Genomic DNA, 20866 nt, shown 5'->3' on the forward strand with positions numbered 1-20866 from the left:
ACCACTGGTCCTGATAGCTAGAGATCATGGGAGTTGTGGTCCCAAAACAACTAGAGGGGTGAGTTTGCCTATGCCCGGACTACGACCCAGGAGAGATTCAGCCTTGAGAATCACAAGGTAACAACACTTTGGAGGTCCCGTGCCTCAAGGAGGTTAGATTGGTCTCAACTAGGGCCAGGGCCTTTTCAGTACTGGCCCCGACTTGGTGGAACACTCTGTCACAAGACACTAGGGCCCTGCAGGACTTGACATCTTTCCGCAGGGCCTGCAAGACCGAGCTGTACCGCCTGGCCTTTGGTTTGGACTCGGTCTGACCCAAACCCTTATGTTTCCCTCCCCTTATGGTCTTGATTTATCGGCTACTTTAAAATGAGACTGCATTTTAAATTGCATTTTAGCCTGTATTTTAAATTGATTCCCTCCCCCTTTTCCCCCTATTATGTTTTTACTGTAATTTTATTGGTGTTAGCCACCCTGAGCTCTGGCCGGGGAGGGCGGGGTATAAATAAAATTTATTATTAAGGTTACCTTCGCCCAGTCACTGTCTTTCAGCTTAAGCCCGACACCTGAGTAAAACTGTCATATGGCACTGCGGCTGAAGACCATTTTATGCTTGCTCCATAAAACTGGGGACATGGATGATTGCCATAGTGAGCTCATGAGGTCCAAAGGGATAGCTCAATTGATGAAGCATGTGGCTGTTGATCTCAGGGTCATGGGTTCGAGTTGGGTGAAAGATTCCAGCAAGGCAGGTGGTTGGATTAGATGACTCTCATGGTCCCTTTCAGCTCTACAGTTCTGTCGTTCTAAGTTGCACACCTCGAAACAGTTCAGGCGGCGCAAGCTGCAAGAGATCCATTGCAGTTATATAACAGGATTTCCAGTTTGCGAAGGAAATGCGCTGAGCTGAAGCAATTGTTGGCTTTGTTTATAGGTTGAAGATAACGAAGTGAAACTGTCGGAGAAGGCCCAGCAAATCCTGAAGGTCTGTAATGCAACGGGGCCCGGCTGATTAAGCTTGAGGTCGTCTCAGCGTGTGAGTGTGTCTGGGTCGAACGCTTTGCTGGCGGAGGTCCCAAGAATAATAAGCTTTGTGCTATATTGTCCGTTTCTGTCTAGTGCTTGTCCTCTTCTTCCCCAGCACTTGTTTTGCAGATTTAGCTATTTAGATGTGGTTTGCATGCACAATGAGAAGGCTGAAAGCAACTTTTCTGAGCCTGTCCTTGATATAAATGAGGCTAAGGAGCCATCGAGGGCGCAATCCTCTGCCCTGCATTCAGTTTAGATGAGGGGGCATTCAGTCCACTATTATGCACACGCAGTCCTGCTTGATGGAGACGGAAGACAGCCCTGGCTTCAGGATGTCACCTCTGTCTAAAACTCGACACTCCTCCCTCCAGGTGCCCCATACCTCCTAAGGGGAGGCCTTGCAATCATTCTGAGAACCACTGGGGCAGGGATAGGGAATCTATGGCCCATCAAACATGACTGAGGGTGATGGAAGACCAAGGGCCACTGGTCACCCATTCCTCCTGTCGGGTACAGTCAGAAAAGACAAGAGGTTTTGCCATTGGTTCAGGGATAGCTCATAGATCAGTGGTAGAGCATGTGCTTTCCATAGCGATTTGAAAGATCACATAGCAACTGAGAAAAGAACTCTTTTGTGCCCGAGACTCTGGAGAACCTCTGGCAGTCAGACAATGATGAACTGGACGGACAAATTGTCTGAGTTGGTACCAGGCGCGTTCCAGTGTTCCTAAGGGGTGTTGTGGATCAACGTTCAGCCGATAGGGAGAGAGTATCTTTCAAATATAATTGGTCCGGTTCAGAGACTCCGTTTCCATTGTTTGATCCTTAAAAACTCTCCACCTTTACAGGAAGAAGAATCTTTCCTGGGAACCTTCCTGACGGGAGGCGACGGAGCCTATATTGCTTCCAGCAATTCACTGTGTAGACCAGAGGAAGGTTAGTGACCTGCCCTGATGGGGCATTCGAATGAACAGGCAGCGAAAGGAGAGCCGCCGCCCCCCACTTGCCTTGGGTTTCTCAACTTCCCAGCTTTTTGATTCTCTTTTTTTAAAAAAAAATAATTTTTATTCAATTTTTCCAAATGTGAGATATATACAATTCATACATCTTTTTTTATACCCATTCTCTTTTTTGACTTCCCTCAACTTGACTGATACTCCTTCCCTTCTTAATTTCTTACACATTTCTAAATCCTTACTTCTATTATTTTTATAAATTACATCTTATTTTACTCATATTCTAACGTTTCTTGTTACAGAGCTTCATTAAAGCTTACAAGCATTATTTGATTTTCACTTAGTTTGTGCATGTACTCTGTAAACTTTCCCCAATCTTCTATAAATCTCTGGTCTCGTCGATTTCGGATCCTTCCCATCAGTCTATCAAGTTCTGCGTAGTCCATCATCTTCATTCTCCATTCTTCTAGTGTAGGTAGCTCCTCTTGCTTCCATTTCTGAGCCATCAGTATTCTTGCTGCAGTTACTGCCCAGCTTTTTGATTCTCGCCCTGTTTCGGAAAGTCTGCCATTTTGTTGATGCCTGCGAATTTGAATCTCAAGTAGCGGTCAAGATTCAAAGGACCTCATGTCTAGCCCTGTGCCTGTACATGTGTGCTGGTTTCAGGAGCAGCCCCTTCCTTGTTGAACAGCAAGCCTCTTTTAAGAAACAGAGAGCTTCAGGAGCAGCTTTTGACGTGGCAGGAAGTAATAAAATGGCATCAGTTATTGACACATCTGAAATAATTCTTAGGTCCTGGTCCTCATCCTCAGCTAGTGATTTGTCTTTATTCTTTCTTGTTAGAACAATTGTTTTATTGTGAAATGGAATCCTCTCAAATAAACCCCCTTGTTGTGCTGCTAGTTGTATCTCGTCATCTCCCCTTCTCAGTATGACACCTCTCTGAGGTTCAAGCTCCACATCTAGCGTTGCCGCTCGTGGCGACATTTCCTTGGGGGTGCAAATCAGCCCCATGGATCAGCAGAGCCGCTCTGCCCTTAGCCGTAAAGACCTCCCTGAGTCCCCCTTCAGCTTGAGTCAGTCCAAGATGCCTGTCTAGATACGCCACTCTGGCGCTCTCACTTGGATTTGCGTGCTTGTGCGCGCTTGCACACACACACACACTCAGAGAAATACACACATGGTGTACCACCTGAGACTCGTAATCTGGTGAACTGGGTTCGCTTCCCCGCTCCTCCACATGCAGCTGCTGACCTTGGACCAGTCACACTTCTCTGAAGCCTCTCAGCCCGACTCACCTCACAGAGTTTTTGTTGTGGGGGAGGAAGGGAAAGGAGAATGTTAGATGCTTGGAGACTCCTTCGGGTAATGATCAAGTGGGATATCAAATCCAAACTCCTCCTCCTCCTCTTCTTCTTCTTCTTCTTCTTCTTCTTCTTCTTCTTCTTCTGACAAGGCCTTTGCACTAAGATCTCCTTTAGACCTCTTTATCCATAAGGCTTTTCGGATAACCCAGCACTGGATGGGCTGCAAGGTTTTAGCTTGCCGTGTTTGGTTTAAGCGGCAAAGTGAAACTGCAAATGTGTTTTTGCCCCCAAAGGGTAGCATTTGCTCCTAAAATATTACTTCCTTAAAAGCAAATACTGACTCTGGTAAGTTCCAGGATCTGGTGGATTTAATCATTGGAGTGAATTTTTATGCATCGTTCACATTTTAAAAAAAAAAAAGTGGGAAGAGGGTGAAAAATCAATTTGTGACTACAACTCTACTCTCTAATGGGAGAGTGACTGAGAAATGCAGAAGAAAAAGGGCACATTTTGCATAGTTGCATTTCCCAATCTCTGTCTCGGATTCAGCTTCTGTGGCGTCACTTTATAGGAATGAGTTTTCCGAAAGGAATTTCACCACACTTCACTGCCCTTAAAAGACAGCGTACAGACTATATATGAGTGATGCATCTGAAACACAAAAGTAGTTTGCTTATTTAAAGCGAGTGTAGTGTGGATGTGTCCAAAGGCAGCATCCGGGCCTGTTCTCGTTGGGACCGTAGTCTCTTTCCCTCATGTTCAGTTCTGCCTAAAAGTGGGCAGTACTGTTCATGATCCTCAAGTTCATCATCATCATCATCATCATAATTTATTATTTATACCCTGCCCACCTGGTTGGGTTTCCCCAGCCACCCTGGGCAGCTTCCAACAGAATATTAAAATATAATAGTCTATTAAACATTAAAAGCCTCCCTAAACAGAGCCGCCTTCAGATGTCTTCTAAAAGTCTGGTAGTTGTTGTTTGCTTTGACATCTGGTGGGAGGGCGTTCCACAGGGTGCCACCACCGAGAAGGCCCTCTGCCTGGTTCCCTGTAACTTGGCTTCTCGCAGCGAGGGAACCGCCAGAAGGCCCTTAGCACTGGACCTCAGTGTCTGGGCTGAACGATGGGGGTGGAGACGCTCCTTCAGGTATACCGGGCCGAGGCCGTTTAGGGCTTTCAAGGTCAGCACCAACACTTTGAATTGTGCTTGGAAACGTACTGGGAGCCAGTGTAGGTCTTTCAAGACTGGTGTTATGTGGTCTTGGCAAAAAGATCCGCCTGGCTCCTTATACAGAGTGATTTTAAGCCGATGCATGAAGCACCTCATGTATTCTTCTCCTCCCCACCCCCACCCCTGCTTCCCTTTGCAGGTAAGCTCTATTTCTTCTCAGAGGGCCTTCTGTTCTGCCACCCGCACTACGGAAGCATCACAATTTCCAAGGCTCACATGACATCCATCAGGTTCTACGATGGGGTGAGTGCTGTTCCATTCCAAGCTCTGCTCTTGCCACAACTCTTCCACACAGGCAGAAAAACTTTCCCCAGACTTGTGCAATGCAGGAGTCCAGAATTCTACAGGGCAGAAATGCGCCCCCCCCCCCGAAGCTCGGGAATAATAAGGACCAGAAGTTGGCCAGACTCTCCTCTGTCTCAATTCACTGAGAGCAGGTGTAAGAAGAAAAACAGCCTTGAACATTGGGGAGATGTGGGGATGAATTGCAATAAAATGGAGAGGGGGGTAGTGGTGAGTGTTGCTGCCCAATTTTCAACATCAGGTGGCGCCAGGGGGGCTGCCTGCTGTAATAATAATAATAATAATAATAATAATAATAATAATAATTTATTTATTTATACCCCGGCCAGAGCCGGGCTCAGGGCGGCTAACACCAGTAAAAGTACAGTTAAAACAATAGGAAAAAAACCAATTTAAAATACAGGTTAAAATGCAATTTAAAATGCAGCCTCATGTAGGAGGACTGGCTTGACAGTGGAATCAGCAGGGATCGTGTGCTCTTTTGCCCTGGACCCAACAGCTTAAGTAGGGAACTTTTAGACGTGCTCAAAGTCTCTCTGTGTGTTTTCTTCTGCCTCGAGTCTTTGATTACATCACCATTCCACAATCTGCAAAAGCATTTGGTGGAAGCGTGGCTTATTATACGTGAAGAACAATGCATAATGGAGGGGTTAAACTTGAAAAGCTCCAGATTCAAAGGCTGTGAGCGCACATGCCCCTTTGAATCCTTTCTCCCCCTGCCTGACTGCCCCTTTGTGGCGTTGCAAGCTGTGTGGGCCCTGACCTTCCTTCTATTGTTTGGCTTCAAGACACCCAACTCCTATAAACCTCTGGCTATTTATGGGGCCTGGGCTATCGCTTCTGAACGGCTGCCAGGTATTCTGCGCGGAGCGAAAACTCCGAAAGGGAATTTGCATTGTTTCACTGACCTGGCAAGACATGAGGCTGGAGAGCTAAAAATAACACAAATGAGATGAGAGGTGGCGATAGTTGGGAACATCTGTAGCCTAGCAATAATGCAGATATACAGGAAGAGATAAGCATTTTAATCTCTAAATGAATCAGCGCCCTGGCGGCATATTCTATAAGCTGCCTCCCTTTACGCTGACCATTTCTCTTGATAGCCATCCGGGAAAAGGGGGGTGTTTCAGAATCGGCAGTGCCATATTTGAAGTGTTTGCACGTTGCTGCTGTGTTCCAAAAACCGACTTCCAGAGGGAACCTCCAGGATGCTAAAAACTGTTTCAGAGAACCTGCTTGCAAAAGCAATCATAAGCTCCCGGTCGGTTTCACTTTGGTTCAGTGTATGTTGGTTTTTCTTCTTTGACCAGGTTCAGACGTAGGTAAAGGTAAGATGGGCTGGTGGCAACTAAACAGGGGGCTTACCTCCCCATGCATCTCCCCCATCAGGGAGCTAATGCAGGATCAGGCCATTCAATCTTGCATGGAATCAAATGCTGTACTGCAACGTCTCTTTTAAACAGAGGTAGATAGCAGTGTTGCATTCTTGTACAAACGGCTCTTTCTAACCCAACTGTTTTCAAACCTTGGAAGTATGTGCAAAAGGATGTCCATGATGTCAGGTTTTTATACATGGTGAACATCCTTCGGGGTGGGCAGGGGCTCTTGGATAGCCAGTTTCGCACCCGCCTCCTTTCAGAAGTGGTTCTCTCCCTGTCCTTTTCCCTAGGACTCCACCAGTGTTGTTGCCGCTCTCCTTATCGACTACAAGAGCTCCCTGCTTGCTCACCTGCCGGTCCAGCTCCACACTCCAGGCAACTCTCTGATGATCGCGCTTTTCCCAAAGTCAAAGCTTTATAAAGCTTTCTACTCACAGGTGACGTGAACAAGAGATCGGTCTAGAAGTAAAAAAATGCCCTTTTCAATATGGTGGGCAAGGGGAGCCCCATAGAGAGAGTGTCGTTACGATGTTTTGCCGGCCGACTCCCCCTTGCGGTTGGTTTCCCCGGGTCAGGAAGGCTCGGGGGGAGGGATGAAGCCATCGGGGGCTCTGCCCCTTCCTGCCTCTCAGCCGGGCCCTGATCCGAGCAGGTGTTTCCATGTACATTTCTCTCAAGTAACCTCACAGAGAGCTAGCCATGCACTTTGGCAGCTGCGGCTCTGAAGTTCTTTCCTGGCTTTCCACCTGCTCTGATCCTGTGGCCCTGTGGGTGATGGGAGTGGTCCGAGAGGCAGCCAGGAATATGGGCAGTTGGCATGGTGACTAGCTTGAGGGTAACCAACGTGGTGCTCTCTCTCTCAAGATGTTGCTGGATTCCATCTTCCATCAGCGAGCAGCCAAAGATGATGGAAATTGTTGTGTCTGACACCACTGCAATTCCTCTTCAGGGTCACAGTGAAAATGCATCTTCTCTGTGCAGACCTCAAGTTTGAGGTCTGGGCAGGGCTGAACCCTGGGACTTGGCTTGGTCTAAATGCCTCTGGTTTACTCTGACACAAGCGAGCGATGAACCTCCCTTGCCACCGCTGTTTGCCTTCTCTGTCGTTGACTGTCTTTTGAAGTCACACAAGATGCTGTGTCCGCCGATGGATGAACGTGCAAGTAATAATTTGCACACGTGAAAGGTCATTGAAAGTCAAACATCACTGACAGCGTATTCACATTGCCTTCAGAGCGATTGCTTTTCAGCGGAGGCACAAATCATAAAATTGTTGAGCGGTAAACTGTGTGGCGAGAGAGTAGTGTTTGTGTGGTTTTGTGTGTATGTGTGTGTGAGAGAGAGAGAATCTGCCTTTGGCTCTATGGAGAAGAGGCAATGTTTTGTATTAATAGAGTTTTGTTAAACAAAGGTAAAGGTAAAGGTACCCCTGTCCATACGGGCCAGTCGTGGCCGACTCTAGGGTTGCGTGCTCATCTCGCTCTAGAGGCCATGAGCCGGCGCTGTCCGAAGACACTTCCGGGTCACGTGGCCAGTGTGACGGAGCTGCAGCTGGCGAGCCAGCACCAGCGCAGCACACGGAAACGCTGTTTACCTTCCCGCTATAAAGCGGTCCCTATTTACCTACTTGCACTTAAGAGTGCTTTCGAACTGCTAGGTGGGCAGGAGCTGGGACCGAACGACGGGAGCTCACCCCACTGCGGGGATTCGAACCGCCGACCATGCGATCGGCAAGTCCTAGGCACTGAGGTTTTACCCACAGCGCCACCCGCGTCCCACAACAAAACGCATGACAAATACAGAATAAAAACGGGTAATGAGTCAATTGAAGTAAAATCAGATTTTAAAATATCTTGGGAGTTACTAATCCACTAAAGCCTGAAATCCAAAGGGAAGTTGGTTAATATAGTACAGATTGTTTGTTGGGGGACGATAAGCCCCCCCCCAAAGCATATCTTGATGAGCATGAGCCATGCTGACACATTAACCTTCTTCTCCAGAGTAATGATTTAACTGCTGTTGATTACTGGTAGAGGAAAAGCAAAGCATAATCTCATTAATGCTGACATGAAAAATAGCTCATTTTCCTCGTTATTAAATAAACCATTTAAAGCGCTGCAGCTCTGTTCAGTTTCCATCTCTTAGTGTTAGCATTTATTACCATGGATGACGGCAGGCTCCAGTTGTTCTGGGAAGCCCAGTTTGGTCTTCAAATGCCTTCCGCAGAGAGGATTCCTAATTACAGATGTTAATAACTAGTAGTACCCCAGGAATCCTCTTGGGTTAGCCATCAGTGACGGTTCACCTTCCAGAACAAATACCATCTCATAACTCCACCGCAACTATTAAATGCAGCATTAAACCGTGTAATTTGAACGTTTTGTGTTCTTCCTTGTAGGTTTGCTCTGTCTGGCAACAGCGGGGGAATTCGGGAATAACCTTGAAGATGACCCAGGATGGCTGCCTGCCTGTAGAACAGGAGAAATTGTGAGCAGATGGCCTTCCCCCCTCTATAGAATGGCATGGAACAGGGGGGAGCCGCAAGAAAACAGGGCAGGGTGGACTGCTCCTATCCCGGGAGGCTTGCCTGCCAGCCATGCCCTTTTCTAGGATGTTCCATTCCATCCCATCTCCCCGCTCAGCTTTTCCATTTTTCACCAGTCAGCCAGCATTCAGTGAGCACATTTAGCCCCCGTTGAGCTCAGCCACCACTTGTCCCCGCCCCCCAAGGATTTTACATTCATCTGCAAACCTTAGGGTTTCCTCCTGTCCCTGCTCATTCCTCCCCCTTGTGTGCAAGCGGTGCTGTTTTGGCAAGATAAGGATCCATACTAGAGAGCACATTCACTCATAACGTATCTGTAGAAGGTTCTGTGTGCTGTGGAGTCCCTCCATGTGTGTTTCACGCTGACGCAAACTAAATATCGAGCCATTTTCTGGTTTGCTTGGTGTGTGCAGTTGCTTATTCCTCTCCCGTCCCCTGATCCATTGCATTTATTCTCTTGTGGAGTTAGCATTACCAGCTTATATTAGTGGAGGTCCCTCTGGCCTCCTTTGAGGCCACTGGCCCTTCAGGACCCGCGAGAAAGTCTCCCTGCAGCCTAAGGTGAGTCGCGAGAAGGCCAAAGCCATTTTCCTTTTTGCGTGGGTTTCTTTTCAAACAGCAGCACAGATGCAGAGAGAGAGAGGAAGACAGGTAACAGTGCAATGGAGGAGAGTCACTCAATAGTTTAATAGGAGCCCATTTATAGGTTCATCTTCTCTAAGCTGCCCCTGCCCCAATTCCCTCTTCTGTTAAAAGCTCTTAAAATTTCAGAGGTCTGCTGCCCTTTGCCAATCAGTCACCCTAAAAAGAAGGGGGGGGGGACGAGTGTGTGCATGAAGAAATCTGAAGTTTGCCTTTAAAATGTGTGTCCTGGCTCCAAAAAGTTTGAAGGCTAACTGTCCTGATCCACGCTGATGCAGTCATAGTGCATTTGCAGCAGATTTATACTGTGCCATCCACATAGGAGATACAGTGGAGAAAATTACAGGCTTCCAGTCGGAAGCTCCTAGGCTTGCACTGATTGGAAACACAGCAGGATTTCCACTCCTGAAGTTCCGCATGGAAAAACAGTGTTGAGGGGGAGTTGCATCTTTCCACCCAGTGCCATCACGAGCACAAATCACCTTGCATGTAGAATGCAAAGGGTACCTGGAGGTGTTCTTGGTTGCAGCCTGGCCTGAGTGGTCGCTCCAGCAGAGCCACAGCTGTCTTTTGGCAAGAGGGAGGGAAGAAGTGAAAAGGAGGACACTATAGGAGGGAGAGAGGCTGAAGAGAGAGTGATTATATTACCTGGGCACAAGGCAGGAGCAAAGGTCTCTTGTACAAAGCTGCATTGAATGAGTGGCGTATTTCACTCCCCTGCCAGACCATTCCCTTGGCCTCATGTTGAAAGGTGAGTTTGAGGCGTGGTGGTTTAGCTTTGCAGCAATGCACGTTGACTAGAAGGAAACGGAGACAGCATTTTCCTATGGCCAGATCCTTCGTTCTAAATGTGTGTCCTTATTCCAGGCATACCAGCATGCAGAAGCTTTTCACCGTCTTGTCCTGTCCCCCTGGAGAAAGATGGAGCCAGCTGAGAATATCGGTCAGCCTCCCAGATCTGGACAGGTGAGATTTCTCAAAAGTAGCCTTTGCGTGGCGCGTTCCTGCCTCCCCCCGGTGGAAATAAAGACACATGACACAAATATTTAGGTTAATGTGCAAAAAATGGCCACAACTTTATTGGTTACAGGAATGAGCGGTATTGGCTTAGGCATTGGTCCTAACAGACTATCTGGCTTCAGCCCGATTGCTTGAAGACTGGGAAGGGTCAACCACCAGTAGGGGGAGTCCTGCTGATGCACATCAACTAGGAACTCCCCCCCGGGGTCACCGCTTGGGGGCTTGCCTTAGGCCCTCACCTCCCCAGGCTTCGGAGAGGGCCACACCCCCTGGAATCCTTTACCGGACTACCCTTCGATATTTGGGGGAGCTGAGGCAGCAAAAGAGGGAGATCCCCGGCCGCGCCAATGTGATATCGTGCAAGCCACGCCCCCCCAGGCCAGCTGAATGGCTGGCCGGGGATGGCGCTGCCGGGGATCCCCTGAATCGCGAGGAGGCTGAGAGCCAGCCCCCGCGCACGTGGAGAGGGCGTGAAGCCCACAACCCCACCTCCTCTCGAGTTTGGAAGTGGTTTTGTGCTGACCAAAGGACAAGTTATCCCATGGAATCCCAGTTGTTTGTTAGCTGGGCACGTGTCTCTCAACTCTGGGTGGGAATCGGGTCTTGTTATGGAGCAAGTTCTTAAGCCACAAATTGGCTGGTTTTGAAATTAATGGGGGAATGTGCTCCGAGAAACCCAAGATAACAGGCGGGGTGTGTGGAGAAAGGGAGGCTGGTACGCATAAGCTAAACTAAGGTTTATTGGACCAAGATGATTCCATATAAATTGGGCCTTCGCTGGATTCGCGGCATCTTTGTGGGCTCAGTGGCATCTGTGCAGGCCTCTGGGGATTCCTCTTGAAAAGTAAGTATGCCTGTGAACAACTCATCGCTGTCTTCTTCCTCCAAAGATTTTTACAGCACTTTACGGTCAGCAGCGTAAGCCGTGAGCCAGTGATGAGAGCCCATTTGCCAACGTTGCTGCAGCAGTCCAAAGCGCTTCCTGACAACGAGGCGGAGAATGATAAGGTAAGACAGCTAATCTGAGACTTGCGACATTTCTTAAAGGTCCTCTGTTTGCATTACAGTGTTTTTATTTCATTTTCGTGCATTTTCTTCCAGTGTCACCCATCTTGGCAACCTGGTTGCAAGGGGTTTCACGTACTTGTCTGCCATTTTTTTAAAAAAACTTCTTTTCAAATTTGGCTTTCCTGCCCTTAAAATAGCCTCTTTCAAACGTACACACATGATTACTTTGTCCTGCCCACAGACCCATTTTAGCCCCTTTAAAACTAGCAGCGCAGTAACGATGGCAATGATTTAACTAGTTCTTCTTCTTCTTCTTTGAGGTGGTGATCACCATCTTAACCGGCCTCCCGGGATGTCGCTCGAGTGATCTCTGTTCTTTCCTGGTCACTTTTAACAAAGAATATGGAAGGTTAGTTGCGATTTACTTTGTTGCTGTTTTCCTCCTCCTCCTCTTTTTAAAAAATAGTGGTGGCTGGTGGGAAAGGATGCCCTGCTAAAGCTGTTCGCAGGGGAGCAATTAGTGGCCAGGACCTTCTCCAAGTATGACCTCTCTGCCTTGGAGCCTGGTTCTACTGAGGTGCTCGAATGGTCTATCCCAGTCTCTGCCAACCTGACGCTGCCCAGATGTTACGACTAGCCCCCATCAGCCCCATGGCTCCAGGCAGGGGTCTTTCCCTGCCCTCCCAGGAGATGCGTGGGATGGATCCTGTGGCCACAAAGCTGCGGCCTTTTACTGAGGGCAACTCACAGGGTGGTTTTTCCTTCCCCCCCAGTCCTGATTTAGACAAAGCAGAGGTGGGTGGGAAGTATTCTTATTTATCACCACGTATTCTCTAAAGGCATTTGTTTTACCACCTCCTATGTTAAGTCTCGGGGCGCAGGTGGCTCTGTGGGTTAAACCACAGAGCCTAGGACTTGCCGAACAGAAGGTTGGCGTTTCGAATCCCCACGACGGGGTGAGCTCTCGTTGTTCAGTCCCAGCTCCTGCCCACCTAGCAGTTCGAAAGCACGTCAAAGTGCAAGTAGATAAATAGGTACCACTCCGACGGGAAGGTAAACGGCGTTTCCATGCGCTGCTCTGGTTCGCCAGAAGTGGCTTAGTCCTGCTGGCCACATGACCAGCTGTATGCCAGCTCCCTCGGCCAATAAAGCGAGATGAGTGCCGCAACCCCAGAGTCGGTCACGACTGGACCTAATGGTCAGAGGTCCCTTTACCTTTTAAGCTACTGAAGGTAATGGGGCCCCTTATATGTCTAGCTGTCCTTTGTCAACAACAAACTGTCACTGGTTTTTTTGTTGAATATATGCTATATGGCAGGGGTCAGCAACCTTTTTCAGCCATGGGCCAGTCCACCATCCCTCAGACCATGTGGTGGGCCAGACTATATTTTTATTTTCTTTGGGGGGGGGGGGAATGAACAAAGTCTCAAGGCGGTGTACAACATTATTAAATTGCAGGAAGAAAGAGCCGGTGAAAAAAACTAGGGCAAAATAAGTTACAATGTGCTGATGATAACATACAGTGGTACCTCGGGTTACGAACTTAATTCGATCTGGAGGTTCGTTCTTAACCCAAAACCTTTCTTAACCTGAAGCGCGCTTTCGCTAATGGGGACTCCTGCTGCCGCGCGATTTCCGTTCTCATCCTGGGGCAAAGTTCTCAACCCCAGGTACTATTTCCAGGTTAGCGGAGTTTGTAAGCCGAAATGTTTGTAACCCGAGGTACCACTGTACTAATGATAATGTGGTGCTGCGGACGGTGTTGACAATGAAGCAGGCAGCGTTGTTCTGACTTCGTTACGCTCTTTTAGGTGGCTTGTTTATCGCCAGACCATGGACAGCCCTGAATGTTTCAGCGCAGCTCATTTCCAACGGTTCCTGGCAAGCGTCCTTGAACCCCAGCACAGCCGAAGCGCCCGTCTCTCGGCTTACAGTAGGAAGAAAGTGAGGCTGCTGGTGGTTCTGCAGGGGTAAGAGACTGCTTCTAGATCTGCGTGAGCTTTTAGCAATCTGCCATCTTCACGTTGCCACTTTGAGATGTGTTTGACCTCAGATCTGTAAAGTGGGAGGTGGGTTTAGGTAGAATGGGATCTTCTGGTAGATCTCTGGATGATGTGCACTAGGTTGATAACAGTTTCTGGCTCCCAGTTGTCTTACAGTGGCAGCAACTGAAATGCACCTCTCCCACCCCACACAAAACCAGGACTGCTGAAAAATGAATGCTTGGAGCGGGGAACCAGGAGTGGATTTTTTCTGTGAAAGATCCTGATCACAGATACCTTGACTCTGAGGCATTCCTCTTACTTAATCCTTAGTGTATGTCTGCCCAGCTGAGATACTCTTTCGGACCAGGCTCCAGCTGGTGGATCTTAGGATTCTAGTTTTGGTTTTTTAATTTAAAAGTGAAGTAATTCCCACAAGCCTGAAGCCTGCCTACCCCTGCAGAATGGTAGCAATATTCGAGCAAACTATTCATAAGTATAGCCAACATATTGTAGGCAAAGGACACCTTCACTCACACACACACACACACACACACACACACACAAAGAGAGGCAACTTGATGGTCTTTTTTTGATATAAAGGGATGCTTTTAGAGTGTTCAGAAGCCTTTGCTTTGGTACATAGCTACATGTTCCAGAAAAATCCAAAATAACACACATGAATGCAGGTGAACGCGCACACTTTATCCAAGCATAAGTTTGGAGCGAGAGAGACTGTTTTTGTAACTTTTAAATAGCCCCAAGATAGCAAGTAGAAAGGCCTTCGTTGTCTTCCTTCCTGCCTAAAAGCTCCCACGCAGCACATTTTATCGGACTGGGTGGCAGGAGCAGCCTTGGCAAGCATTGTTTTGGTCTTGATTCAAAGCATCATGAAATCGCTCTCCAAGGGAAGTGCTGCTCAGTTGAGTTATGGACCCAACACGGAAGCCCTTTACAATAATGCACCAAGGCATTTCTATTAAGAAATGTCGGAAGTGAGGTCAAGTATACTTTGCCCGCCAACGCAAAACAAGGGATGGCAAGAAGCTTTTGAAAAAGCTGTTTGCAGCAGATCAGATCGTCACCTTTGGCATTTTGAGAAAGAGATGAACACAATGGAAACCAGGGCTGGGAGAGGGGGGACACAAACCAATTGGTGCACGACCTCTTGTCCTTTTTCATTGCTGTCTCTCTTTGCCTGCATTTTGAGAATGATGCTCTTAAGACCCCTGCTGGTTGGAGTCAAGGGTCTCTCTAATCCACAGCCTACTCTCTGCCAGCTGCCTAAGGCAGCGGCAAATGTCCCTGCTGCGCACCTGATGTTCAGATGTGTATGGCAGTCACCCCCCAGCAGAACCAAGTACCCTCTAAATGCTCTGCACTACAACTCCCATCACCTCCTAAGCTGCGCAGCCGGAGGTTCCTCTTCGATATACTGCAGGGGGTGTCTTTTTGTGAATGACTGTGGGAAGGGAGAGGTGCCCTTGTGCAAATCACAAGAGAAGAGCCATTTTACCTCCCTGCCCCAGGACTTGGATAAGAAGTGCTTTCTCAGAATCGAAGCTCATTGCGCCATTCACGTATACCCACGGTCTCCTTCCACCTAGGATGGCAGCAGCCATAGTCCTTGTGCTTCCCCGTCACATCACAACCCTTTGCTTTCATTCCATCTGCAGATACACAGACGTGATTGACATTGTGCAGGCCCTCCAGACTCACCCAGACGCTGACGTGAAGGCTGCTTTCGTCATTGGAGCCATCAGTACTTGCGTTGAGCCGCTGAGTTGCTACATGGAACACAGGTACCCCTTTGCAAGCCCCTGCATGCATGGCACAGACATTTCTTCCCCGTGTACCTGCACGTTGTCATGCCAGCTGCCTTAGAAGCCACAGACCAAACCCTCTTCCAATATGCAACAGTGGCTGTCAGAACACTAATAGCACAAAATTGGAAAACTTAAAAAATCCCAACTATTAATGAGTGGCAAGTTTAAACTATTTGATTATATAGAATTGGCAAAAATGACACAGAAAATAAGAAACCAAAAAGACACAAAGTTTAATAATGACTGGAAAAATTTATGACATATATTGAAACAGATGTAAAAAAACTTAAAAATCACAGTAGGCTCTATATAACGCTTGCGACGTAAAGAGCTCTATGAAAATGAAACTGCAGATAGAAAATCCATTGTAGCACATTCCGAAGCCGAGACGAAGGGAAGTCATTTAATGTTATGTGATTTAGTTAGTTGTTATTTGTTAATGTAGGTCTAATTTGTTAGTGCTGTATGGTGATGTGATGCTTTTCTTTTTTCTTTTTTCGTTGTTTGTCTCTCCTTTTTTTCTTTCTTGGTGTCTGGTTTGTCTTTTTTGTTGTCTAAATGTTTGATGTTGTATAATGAATTGAAACCGATAAAAATTAATGAAGAAAAAAAAATAGAAGCCACAGATTTCTGTAGCCAGGGAAGCCGCACCTTGCGAGCTTTCCTAGATGAGATCAGAAAGGTCGCAGCATGTCTTAACCATAGAAATGTCTTGGCTTGAAAGTGTCTTCCCTGGGAAGTGATCTTGCCTGACCGCTGCGATCAGTTGAGGTAGATAACCTTATGCTTGAGGAATCAGTGATCTTCCTGAGGGTGTGGTAGCTTCAGGGGGCTTTGAAGACTAGCAGACGACATCTGCCTGTATCCCTGACGCTCTTAACGCTAATGCATTTGTATTTTACAGGCTTCTTTTCCCCAAGTTCCTGGACCAGTGCTCACAAGGTAAAAATCTCTGTATGCACAAGTAAGATGCACATTTCGTTTCAGGAATGAAGCCGTAAGCCTTTAAGGTGTCCTGTGGAGACTGCTGCCGTACGGGGTGGTGTTGGCCAGCCATATATCTGGCTAGCGGACGTCGAGAATTAGGATGCAGCAGGAGACCAGGCACTGAAACTTAGTAGCAAATGGCAACGTAGAGAGCCGCTCGCAGAAGTGTCTGGTAGCTCCAGAAAAGCTTTAAAAAGTGGGTCCTGATGGACAAGAGGGTGGCGGCCTGGCAAGCAGACTCTGTTGACAAGCAAGCAGGAGAGCTGGATTGCTGTGTGACAGCAGTTTCAGGGAGGAGCATTGAGCTGGCCTTTAAATACCCACAACAGAGTCTTGTCCTTTTACTGAACGCCTTGGCTTACCACCTTTATGCTTTGGTCTCCCAAGAGCACACAGTGGCTGGTGAAGACATTCCCTAAGACAGCTGACCCCTTTTGCTCTCTTTCCCCCCCAGGTTTGGTGAGCAACGTGGTCTTCACAAGCCATACAGCTGAGCAGAGACACCCACTCCTTGTTCAGCTCCAGAACCTCATCCGAGCCGCAAACCCCACCGTTTCGTTCATCCTGGCAGAAAACGGGGTCGTGACCAGGTAAGCCTGGAGGTTTCCACCTGCCTTCTGCGGCACGTGGGCCTCTCATCCCGGAAGAGGAGAGAGGCGCCAGTCCTTTTTGGGTGCTTTGCACAGGAATGAAGCAGATGTGAGAACTCTCAGTTGCCTGGGCTGCCATTTTGCAGCCGAGACGCCTCCGCTGCCGGCGGCAAGCTGGCATTTTCCATATCCTCCTCCGCTGCTGCTCTCCAACCAGATGTTCCCAGACTATGACTCACCGAGAGTTTTAAATCCTTGTTTACATTACATTAACATGGCCGCAAGCTACACTCAGGCTCCCTTTCGGAGGGTTGTGGGAAAACGGGTTTGAAATGCTTTGGATCTTGAAGAAGAAAATGGTTCTTAGGGGTTTGAAGACGATTTTTTGTTGTCTCCAGGATCAGGAAGACTAGAAGCCAAAAAGCACCTGCTGTTACATTAAAATGGCAAGCCAGAAAAGACCCCCCAGGTTGATCTGACTCACCTGGTGGGTAGGATGCAGGTTTAAATCCTGACGGTTGCCTCTGCTTCTGGGCAAGTGCACTTTAAAGGTGATTGTTTTTCTGTAAACAAAACCTCGCTCTCTCTCCTACTAGGAATGAAGACATCGAACTGATCCTATCCGAAAACAGTTTCTCGGCTCCACAGATGCTGACGACTCGCTACTTAACATACCCTGGCTGGCAAGTATCTCCTTTTGGTAAAAACGTTTCAAGTGCAATATCCTTTAATAAACATGAGCATTATAAAGCACTACTAGATTTATTTTCCCCTCCGTTTAATCTGCCCAGATAAATCATTTCAGTAATGAAATGCTGCAATTAGTTTCTTAGAGAAATCCATTCAGTTGTCTTGTTGCTCTCCTTCTCCATTTTCTAATTAAAAGATGGCTGTCCAAACTGGAGAGCACTGTAGAAATTTCACCAGACAGGGACGGAATCTCTGAAAGGTCTCCTAGTCCATCTCTTTTCAGTGTTGCCAGTGTGGTTTTTGCTGTTTGGGCAACAAAAGGGAGTTGAACACTTGGAAACCAGTTTGCAATTAGGAGGCATTCATGAGCTAAGAGGGAAATAAGAGGGTTTTTGTGGGGTGTTCCTTACAGATACATTGCAAGAAGCCAAATATCTTGGACATCATATCGCTTATTTCCCCCTCTTGATCTCCTGTTTGAATGCAGCGCCTTGTGTTTAAATACCTCTAACACTCAAAGTCACCTAGAATCAGAGTCAGAAGGGACCGTTGAGGGTCATCAAGTCCTTTGCAGGAATCTCAGCTAAAGCGTCCATGGCAGATGGCCATCCAACCTCTGCCTAGAATCCTCCAACGAGTCCACAACCTCCCGAGGGAGTCCACATACAGGCATCACTTGTATGTTGCAAGGAGAGGAATGATGCACCTAGTTATGCTCTTCACATTGGAACACTTTGCCATTCCAGTGTTAGGTTTCTAACCTCACTTCATGAACATACATGAACATTAGGGCCGGTGGTTCCCCACCCTTGCTTTAACTGAAAATGCCAAAGATCTAATCCAGGACATTCCATGCGCAGGTCATGAAACTTTGACCCTCCCTCCAGCACATACAGTGGAACCTCTACTTACGGAGATAATCTGTTCCGGAGGTCCGTCAGCTGGTCGAAACGAGATGCTAGAAGAGGCATCTTGTGCACGTGCGCATTTGGTGGTAGCTCGCTTCTACATGTGCGCAGGCGGTGGCAGCCTCTTCTGCACATGCGCAGATGGCAGAAGCCACTTCTGCGCATGCACAGACTGCAGAAGCCACTTCTGCACATGTACAAATCGCGGCAAACCCAGTGTTTACTTCCGGGTTTGCCACGGACGCAACTTGGACCATCCGCGAGACGAGGCGTATGTAAATCTGTACTTAATGTACATTCATGCTTTTGCTGGAGAAAGCAAGCAATCTAAGAAGCATGCATTGCTGTGTCATCCCAGACTAGCTGTGGCGCTTTGAATCATAGATTCGTAGTGTTGGAAGGGATCACGAGGTTCTCCAACCCCCTGCAATACAGGGATCTTTTCCCCAACATGGGGCTTGAACCCACGACCCTGAGATCCAGAGTCTCATGCTCTGCTGACTGAGCCACCTCATGGACTGAGCCCTAACCACAGTCCTGTTGGCCACCCTCTTTGTCTTGAACACAATATTTTTTTCAGTGCCACTAAAAATGTTTGTGACTCTCAAACTTCAAGGAAGCCCAAATCCTGAATGATTTTACTATTTTGAATCCTGCTCCTCATCTAAGTTCTGGAGAGGGATATGTGTGTGTGTGTTTTCCCTTCCCTATAATCCTTTCTGCAACACCCCAGCCTCCTCCCTCCCCTTGACCTGCTCTCTTGCTGTGTTCTGTCTTTGCAACCTTTCCCATCGCTACTGCTGCATAGTAAAAGGAGTCTGTGGGTGCCTGTTAAGAACCAGCAAAAGAGGTCTGCTTCATGACCTGATCCTCATCCAACAGGCGGTTGCAGGAGCTTTGGGACCGGACGAAATTTGGAAAATTGACGCACTGACATGATTCCTTTCTCCTCCTCCTCCTCCTCTTCAGGTACGAGGGCAAATTCTGTGCAGGTTCCACCTTTCCTCCGATGGTTCAGATCTGTGTGTGGTTTAACCGTCCTTTGGAGAAAACACGATTTGTGGCCAAGTGTAAAGGTAAGAAGCAATTGAATGCAGAGATTAATTTTAGTGTGGCGTTTTCTCCCTGAAATTGCTAGCAAATGACATTTGTGGCCAGAATCTCTCCCCCCCCCCTCCAACTTTACAGTTGATTTTAGGTGTCATGAAATTTAATGGCTATTTTTTATTACCTTATTTTTAATGACCTGGGTGTTGTCTTGAGTGCAAAAATATATTGGGCCAGCTGAGGGTCCTGTGCACCTTGATTTGGGGAAAGGGTCCTCTTTGCTTCCTCACCACCTGCTGCCAAGTGTCCTGGGCTGTCCTTGCCCTATGCCGCCCCACCTATGCCCAGCATAGCCAGCAAAAACTTCACATCCTTGCACCTGTTCATCGTTTCCACAAGCAGAAGCCTGAAAATCTGCAACCGCAAACCTTCCTGCTGTGTCGTGCGCTCAAAGCCAATTATTCATGTCAATGAAAGGGATGCCTTGGTGTTTGGTTTTTCTTTTGCCCAAATTCAGTTCAGCGCGCACATTTCTGCGATTAGGTACAAACATTTCCTGAGCATTTGAAAAAATTGCCCCCTTAACCATGAGGGCTAGAAACCCTTTTAAGCCAAAAATGAGATTTGAGGGAGCTTCGGTTTCCACACCACCAGGTCCCCGATTTTGGCATGAAATCTCAAGCCCAGTAGTTTGTATGTATTACAACACACATCCTTGTATCATTTTATATACCGGAATCTCTGCCTAGCAATTACATGTATTAAATCTCTGCTTTGCTCATGTTACCTTGCTCATGTAACTGATCCTAGAAGACGCTTGTTTTAAAAGGGGATTGTTTTAAAAAAGCAAAACCTTCTTGTTTCCTGTATGTTTAATGCAGGCTTTGCCAGTGTTGCCCCTGGCCTGACAGTAATTGCACTCCAAAACATCTAGAGAACAGTATATGGTCAAGGACTGCCTTAATGTTTGCGGCATGCTGGGTGCTCAATAAAGGGTTATGCTAAAGCTATGCAGGCGTCTTATTTCTCCCATACATATTTTCTAGCCTCCATGGAATTAATTCTAGGGTGAAATAGGCCCTGCAAATGCTTTTCCTTTCCCATTGCACCCCCTCCTTAGTCAAGAAAGATTGAGTCACTTGGCTGCGTTTTCTCTGTCTCTTTCTGTTTTCAAACAGCCCTGAAGTCCTCCAAAAAGTCAAGTCCTTTCTCTGGAAACGTGTACCACATTTTGGGGAAAGTTAAGTTTTCAGGTAACAGGAGAGTGATCGGTCACCATTTACCTCCTTAGGGAATGCTATGGGTGGGATCCTTTGCTGCCAACCTCCCCCCAAACTCTGCTCCTGGGTGCTCCTGCTGCAAGGTGGGTGGGGGGCTGAGGGGGTTTCTGCCGATTCCCTTTTCCTCCTGCAG

The 20866-nt window shown here is 47.6% G+C and overlaps 1 protein-coding gene across 1 annotated transcript in view; it reads left to right on the forward strand.

Moving 5' to 3' along the window:
- DNAAF9 (dynein axonemal assembly factor 9) overlaps nucleotides 1–20866 on the forward strand; it is an 89548-nt gene that overhangs the window by 51910 nt on the left and 16772 nt on the right. Inside the window, exons 19-33 of the mRNA XM_083398243.1 lie at nucleotides 935–985; nucleotides 1878–1965; nucleotides 4666–4769; nucleotides 6499–6645; nucleotides 8607–8695; nucleotides 10263–10361; nucleotides 11306–11423; nucleotides 11744–11832; nucleotides 13235–13393; nucleotides 15082–15207; nucleotides 16136–16173; nucleotides 16673–16808; nucleotides 17405–17491; nucleotides 19376–19482; nucleotides 20632–20706. Of these exons, the coding sequence (XP_083254369.1) occupies nucleotides 935–985; nucleotides 1878–1965; nucleotides 4666–4769; nucleotides 6499–6645; nucleotides 8607–8695; nucleotides 10263–10361; nucleotides 11306–11423; nucleotides 11744–11832; nucleotides 13235–13393; nucleotides 15082–15207; nucleotides 16136–16173; nucleotides 16673–16808; nucleotides 17405–17491; nucleotides 19376–19482; nucleotides 20632–20706 (1513 nt within the window). The remainder of the gene's footprint in view (nucleotides 1–934; nucleotides 986–1877; nucleotides 1966–4665; nucleotides 4770–6498; nucleotides 6646–8606; nucleotides 8696–10262; nucleotides 10362–11305; nucleotides 11424–11743; nucleotides 11833–13234; nucleotides 13394–15081; nucleotides 15208–16135; nucleotides 16174–16672; nucleotides 16809–17404; nucleotides 17492–19375; nucleotides 19483–20631; nucleotides 20707–20866) is intronic.

The sequence above is a fragment of the Podarcis tiliguerta genome (genome assembly GCF_965153285.1).
Source record: "Podarcis tiliguerta genome assembly, chromosome: 9".
Lineage (NCBI taxonomy): Eukaryota > Metazoa > Chordata > Lepidosauria > Squamata > Lacertidae > Podarcis > Podarcis tiliguerta.